Below are 7,500 nucleotides of genomic sequence, written 5' to 3'. Positions count from 1 at the left end.
TCTCTCTCTCTCTCTCTCTCTCTCTCTCTCTCTCTCTCTCTCTCTCATGTATCTTATTTTCAGCAGGAGTGAAGGCAAGGACCCAGTAACTTCCTCAGACACTCCTACGCCTACTGCAGGACCCCCGGGAAGGACTGGGGACCGCGCGAGGCAGGGAGGAAGAGATAACGCAGGACAGAATCAATACCACCAGTGGAAAAGGATTCTAGACTAGTCCCCCACTGAAACGTTTTCTTTGGTGGGTGCAATTTTGGTTTTCTGTTTTTCTTTTTTTTTCGGGTATGGGTTTGTTTTCTTAAGTTTTATCTGTTTATTTTTGGGGATGAGGGTGTCTTTTTCTTTTTCTTCTTCCTTCTTTTTCGTTTTTTTTTTTAATGAAGTTAGCTAGTTGGTTAATTTGTTTGTTAATTTGCTTGCTTTACAATAATGTATCAGTTTTCTCATTTGTTTTTGTTTTATTCATTTGTCTTGAGGTATGGAGTGTTAGTCTGCTAAGTTAATTCAGTTAATTAGTTATGTACTGAGTTTGTTGGTTTGCCAGCTTTAGATTATGAAGTGTTTCATTTATTTATTTTTTTTATTCGTATGCTTTGGTTATGTAGTGTTAACTTTATTCTACTCGAATCAGTCAAACTATCACTAGAATCACAAAAACACCCTTGAAAACCCTAATAACTTCCATCAGCGCGTGTTCAGCTTCAGCTATTACTAGAATCACGGAAGGAACTAACTTTCCGTAGAACCTGTTAAGCCAGCACTAGAATCATGAAAACACTCTTCAAAACATTAACGTCCACAAGACCCTGTTAAATTATTAGTAATCATGAAAACACCCTTGAAAATCCTAATAAATCTCAATACAACCAATTAGACCATGACTACAATCATAAAAACATCCTCGGAAACAGTAACCTCCACGAGAGCCTGTTAAACTAATAGTATTCATGAAAACACCATTAAAAACCCCAAAGACTCTCAATAGAACCAGTTAAACCATCACAGGATCATGAAAAGCACCCTCGAAAACCTTCAATAACTTCCACTAGAGCAGAAACATTGTAGACCACGGCACGACACAGCATCACGCACCAACACAGCATCACACACCAACACAGCATCACACACCAACACAGCATCACGCACCAACACAGCATCACACACCAACACAGCATCACGCACCAACACAGCATCACGCACCAACACAGCATCACGCACCAACACAGCATCACGCACCAACACAGCATCACACACCAACACAGCATCACGCACCAACACAGCATCACGCACCAACACAGCATCACGCACCAACACAGCATCACACACCAACACAGCATCACGCACCAACACAGCATCACACACCAACACAGCATCACGCACCAACACAGCATCACACACCAACACAGCATCACACACCAACACAGCATCACACACCAACACAGCATCACGCACCAACACAGCATCACACACCAACACAGCATCACGCACCAACACAGCATCACACACCAACGAAAAAGGATACAGGGGATGAGGAGTATTCCTTACGAAGAGAGATTGAAGCTGTTAAATTTACATTCTTTAGAGAGACGTAGGTTAAGAGGAGACTTGATAGAAGTCTTTAAGTGGTATAAGGGTTATAATGAGGGGGACGTAAGCAAAATTCTTAGGATCAGTAACCAAGAAAGAACAAGAAATAACGGGTTCAGAAATTTAAGTTTAAAAAAAAGAGATAGGAAGGAATTGGTTCTCGAATAAAGTGGTAGATGAATGGAACGGATTCACTAATGAAGTTGTTAGTGCTGAGTCATTAGGCAGCTTTAAGAGAAGATTAGACAGATTTATGGATGGGGATGATAGTGGAAATAGGTAGGTATATTTCATACAGGGACTGCCACGTGTAAGCCTGGTGTCTTCTTGCAGCTTCCCTTATTTCACACACACACACACACACACACACACACACACACACACACACACACACACACACACACCAACAAAGTACCGTAAACCATCCCAGGCCATTGTAATGTCACCAGTGATGCCTGGAAGGGACCAACACACGTACAGACACACCAAGACACCAGAGGGCGGAAGGAGTACAGGTAAACCTCACTTTGGGACGCAAGAGAACCTGAAACTTGTAAGTGAAGGAAAGTTAATGATCAAGTACTAGGGGAGGAAAATGACTCGAGCGTGTACAAAGGTCTCTCTCTCTCTCTCTCTCTCTCTCTCTCTCTCTCTCTCTCTCTCTCTCTCTCTCTCTCTCTCTCTCTCTCATAAGAACTAGGAAGAAAGGGAAGGTGAGGAGGAGGATAGAACTATACAAACACACACACACACACACACACACACACACACACACACACACACACACACACACACACACACACACACACACACACAAGAGGAGGAAGAAGGAATAAAGGAAGGGAGAGGAAGAAGAAAGCTAAGAACTTGGTAATTATGGAAGCAATAAAGTAAAAATTTACTGGAGAACGTGAGGCATTGTTCTTGTCTAGTACAACAGGGAACACACACACACACACACACACACACACACACACACACACACACACACACACACACACTCTCTCTCTCTCTCTCTCTCTCTCTCTCTCTCTCTCTCTCTCTCTCTCTCTCTCTCTCTCTCTCTCTCTCGACCCTTCAGAGCTCAACAAAATATCACGACAGGGAATTTTCAGAAAAGCCAACAAAAGTTACAAAATTAATAACCTCATTTTCCTCCTTCCTCCGTCAGTAGCAGGTTTCCGTTTTCTATACCCTTGACCCTGCTGGCGGTGGGGCGGACTTAACTAAACTCACTCCAGTACGTAAAATCACATTAATTCTCACCTAACCAATCTATAACCCTTATTTGCGTTGATTACAAGGCTTCTCACTGCCTCTGATGCCACGACCAGCTTTGGAAATTTGAAGAAAGGCGAGGAAGGTAATCAGAAGTGGGGAAATGTAAGGTATATAAGGAAATTAACCTATTCACTGCAATATGAGGCAATTCTGAGCACTAGAAGCAATATGTGGGGTCTTTATAAGCATCTACAAGAAAGAAGGGGATAAAAAAAAAAAGAATATATTTAGGAATTTCTAGCTGCGGAACAAGAAAAGATGTCTCAGAGTGGCTAGTGATTAAGGAGAGATGTGCCAAGTAGCCAAAGGGTTAAATAAATAAGGAAATAGGAATAATAAATGGAAAAATGGTGACGAGCTATGAATATTTGAATCATACACCTTTGCTATACACTGCTAAGTCTTGTAGTGTGTATTTCTTCTATATTTTGCTGTCTGTGTTGCTGTTCATTTTGAACACTGCTCAGAAACCCCAGCTGATAATGTTACCCGTTTTCTTTGGCTGCTATGCTTAACACGTTTTCTTTTATCACTTTCAGGAGCACCAAAGACAGAAATTCATGTTTACCATCCTCCCCTCCCCCTAATTTTTTTTTTTTTAATGTTGCTTACGTAAAGAGCTGAGGTGAACTGATAGGCGGGAGTGTTGCCTTTGACGCGTCCCTTCTCACTGGTTAGGTCTTCCGTTTTCTTTTTTCTCTTTCCTTTCCTCTTACTGTCCAACATTTATCAACTTCGTATCTGTCTCACCCCAGGAATATTCAACACACTTCAGTTTAACAGTTAGCGTGTGAAACGTTGTAGGGGGTGATGGGAAAGAATGGCGAGCAGTGAAGGGGGAATGGGGAATGAGTGGCGAGCAGTGAAGGGGTAATGGGGAATGAGTGACGAGCAATGAAGGGATGAACACAAGCCAAACTCCTTGTCTTACACACTCCCTTTATCAAACTCACAAAAACACCCCGAATTCCTGTGCTTTATTAACATCTGCAGCGCGCTCCTCCGCCAGGGATATTAGCGTCTCACCTTCTCATCTCATCTCCACGCCCTCCGCAGCCTCGCCTAGGGCCTCGCCGCGCCGCTACCCTTATTAAACTTCCAAGACAGACCGCCACACGACTCCTGGCTACTGCAGACCTTCAGGAGGCAGGCAGGGAGGCAAGGAGGGAGGGATGTCGGGAGGAGATAATGGTGGAGTGAGGGAAGGAAAGAGGGAAGGAGGGTGGGAGGTGATAATGGTAAAGGAGGAAGGAGGTATTGAAGAGGGAAGAAGGGAGACGAACTAATGACGAAGGAGAAACGGAGGAAGAGAGGGAGGAACAAGGAGAAAGGGAGGAAGAGAGAACAAGGAGGAGGGAGAAAGGGAAGGGGTTAAAGACGAGGGAAAGGAGCGAAGGAGAAGGAGATACTGACGAAGGAGAGGGAGATGGAAGAGGTTTAACATGAGATAAAGGAGGGGAAGGAGAAGGAAGGAGGTACTGACGAAGGAGGGAGAGAGAGAAAGGACTAAAGGCAAAGGCAAAGGAAGGAGGGAGAAGGAAGGAGGTACCGACGAAGGAGAAAGGGAGAGAAGGGACTACTGACGAAGGAGGGAAGGAGGGAGGGAGGCATGAAGGTTGAGGTTACTGTTGTCAATGGTCTAACACACACACACACACACACACACACACACACACACACACACACACACACACACACACACACACACACACACACGATGGACACTTGTAACTAACGAAAAAAGAAAGAAAAAAAGAAAAAAGAAACAAGAGAAGAAAAAGCTAAAAAAAAAAAAAAATACACACCAATTCTCCATAAACTGAAAAAAAGAGAGAGAGAGAGAGAGAGAGAGAGAGAGAGAGAGAGAGAGAGAGAGAGAGAGAGAGAGAGAGAGAGAGAGAGAGAAGACAAAGTAAAAAGTATTCGTTGAGTATTCTTTTTTCTTTTCGTTTTTTTTTCCTTCGTTTTCTTTGCATGTTAGTCCTCTCTCCACGACAAGGTTCGCGCCGCAATGGTGTACGATAATCTATAATAATTTCCTCCAATAAGAGACTTCACAGGGTAGTGTATTTGCTCTCTCTCTCTCTCTCTCTCTCTCTCTCTCTCTCTCTCTCTCTCTCTCTCTCTCTCTCTCCATTCCGTGCAATTCCTACCTTAATTGAAACTCCCCACTCTCCCCTCATTCCCCCCTCTTTCCCAATCCCCCTCTCCCCTCTCTCCAGGTTCCCCTAGGTTACTCTCCCTCCTCCACACACACACACACACACACACACACACACACACACACACATGCTCGTATCCACTAACAACGTAAAAAAAAAAAAAAAAAAGAGAGAGAGAGAGAGAGAGAGAGAGAGAGAGAGAGAGAGAGAGAGAGAGAGAGAGAGAGAGAGAGAGAAAACCGCCACTCTATTTAGTACAATCACCCAAGCCATCCTTTCTTGTCTTCCCATTCTCTTATCAGCACGCTATTAAAAACAACTTGATTTATCTTTCTTTTTTCCCCCTTTCCTCTATTTCCAGCTGTAAGAAAACAGTGTAGCATAAACAAAAAATCCATTCCAAATCTGTACACTAGATATGAACGAGTGGTAAGACTGGAAACAACGAATTTTAGGTGTTTTTCATGGGAATATTTTGTCGCCTCGAAGCGTTTCTCTCAATCCGCCCTCCAGCATCAAAGAAAACGATGCCTCCTCGGGCCGACTTAAGGGGGAACCATACTGTTTTTATTCCCCCGTGTTGACAGTAGTTGGACAGCCCTGGCTTGTTTACTGTTGCAATATCTGACGGAATTACTGATAAAGGGTAGAGTAGTGCTGGAAATATAGGCCTCTCTCTCACTCTCTCTCTCTCTCTCTCTCTCTCTCTCTCTCTCTCTCTCTCTCTCTCTCTCTCTCTCTCATGACCCGAACAAGAGAGAGGGAGAGAGAGAAACGAGGTCAGCGGAGTCGTTAGCGAAGAAGGTCACGATTCGTCTCATATTCGCGGTCACGGCTTGTCGCTTAGTGTGTGTACGTGTGTGTGTGTACGTGTGTGTGTGTGTGCGTGTGCGTGTGCGTGTGTGTGTGTGTGTGTGTGTGTGTGTGTGTGTGTGTAATGAAAACCAACCAATATATTTTCCTCCTTCCTCCCATATTGAGCTCTGAATAGAGATGTGGGGGAAGAAGGGAGGGAAGGGGGAAGGGAGAGAAAAGAAGTGAAGGGAAGGAAAGGGGGACAGAAGGGAGAGAAGGGAGGTCAGGAAGGGAAATAAGAATCTAAAGAGAGAGAGAGAGAGAGAGAGAGAGAGAGAGAGAGAGAGAGAGAGAGAGAGAGAGAGAGAGAGAGAGAGAGAGAGAGAGAGAGAGAGAGAGAGAGAGAGAGAGAGAGAGGATGGATGGTAGAGAGGTAGGAAAAGGAAGAGGAAGAGGGAGGGAAGGATGCAGAGGGGGAGATAAATTAAAAGAGGAAAAGGGCAAAAAAGGAAAATAAGGAAGGAAGGGAACGAGGGAAGGGAAGGAAAGAGAGGATCAAGAGAGAAAAGATAAATGAAGAGAGATAAGGGAGGGAAAAGAAAGAAGGATAAATGGAAGGCGAGAGTGAGAAGAGAGATTGAAGAAGAAAGAGAAAAAGAGGAAGAGAACTGAGAGAGAGAGAGAGAGAGAGAGAGAGAGAGAGAGAGAGAGAGAGAGAGAGAGAGAGAGAGAGAGAGAGAGAGAGAGAGAGAGAGAGAGAGAGAGATTCAAATTAGTGAAGACCGACATGCAAGTAAAAAACGAAAAGGAGGAGGAGGAGGAAGAGGAGGAGGAGGAGGAGGAGGAGGAGGAGGAGGAGGAGGAGGAGGAGGAGGAGGAGGAGGAGGAGGAGGAGGAGGAGGAGGAGGAGGAGGAAAAGATATACCTCTAAAAATACCAAACAAACTAAGGCAGGGTCGCATAAGAAAGAAAATTGCATCTCTCTCTCTCTCTCTCTCTCTCTCTCTCTCTCTCTCTCTCTCTCTCTCTCTCTCTCTCTCTCTCTCTCTCTCTCTCTCTCTCTGGTGCCGATGTTTGCATAGGGTTTAGAGTCCCGAGATCTGACATGTATATTGCGTCCTTGAGTTAGAGGTGGAAGAGGAGGAGGAAGAGGAGCGTGGAAGGACAAGACGATGAAGAAGTAGCAGATGAAGAAGAAGAAGAAGAAGAAGAAGAAGAAGAAGAAGAAGAAGAAGAAGAAGAAGAAGAAGAAGAAGAAGAAGAAGAAGAAGAAGAAGAAGAACAAAAAAAAAATAAATAAAAGAAACGTATTTTAGGAGTGACAGATAGGTTGATAAACGGAGGGAGAGGAAGAAAACAGGAGAAAGAAACAGAGAAAAAAGTAAGGGAGAGGAAAATACTAATAAAAGAGGGTGATAAAAAGATAAAAGAAATAAAGAATGAACGGCAACACTTAAGACATGAATACTCTCTCTCTCTCTCTCTCTCTCTCTCTCTCTCTCTCTCTCTCTCTCTCTCTCTCTCTCTCTCTCTCTCTCTCTCTCATATATTCCACCTTCCTCACTTTCATTTTATCCATTTTTTTCATCTCTCACTTTTATTTCCTTCACTAAAATCACTCCTCCTCTTCCTCCTCCTCCTCCTCTTCCTCCTCAGACACCCATACATACATCTTCCT

General features: G+C 44.0%; 1 protein-coding gene across 1 annotated transcript in view; it reads left to right on the top strand.

Annotated features, from left to right (window-relative positions):
* Positions 1-1,528, top strand: part of LOC135089966 (uncharacterized) — a 4,523-nt gene extending 2,995 nt beyond the window's left edge. Inside the window, exon 2 of the mRNA XM_063986154.1 lies at positions 1,063-1,528. Coding sequence (XP_063842224.1) covers positions 1,063-1,528 — 466 coding nt within the window. The remainder of the gene's footprint in view (positions 1-1,062) is intronic.
* The last annotated feature ends 5,972 nt before the right edge of the window (positions 1,529-7,500 follow it).

This window comes from Scylla paramamosain, chromosome 34 (assembly GCF_035594125.1).
Source record: "Scylla paramamosain isolate STU-SP2022 chromosome 34, ASM3559412v1, whole genome shotgun sequence".
In the NCBI taxonomy this organism is placed as follows: Eukaryota; Metazoa; Arthropoda; class Malacostraca; order Decapoda; family Portunidae; genus Scylla; species Scylla paramamosain.
This window is presented reverse-complemented; position numbering and strand designations above follow the sequence as displayed.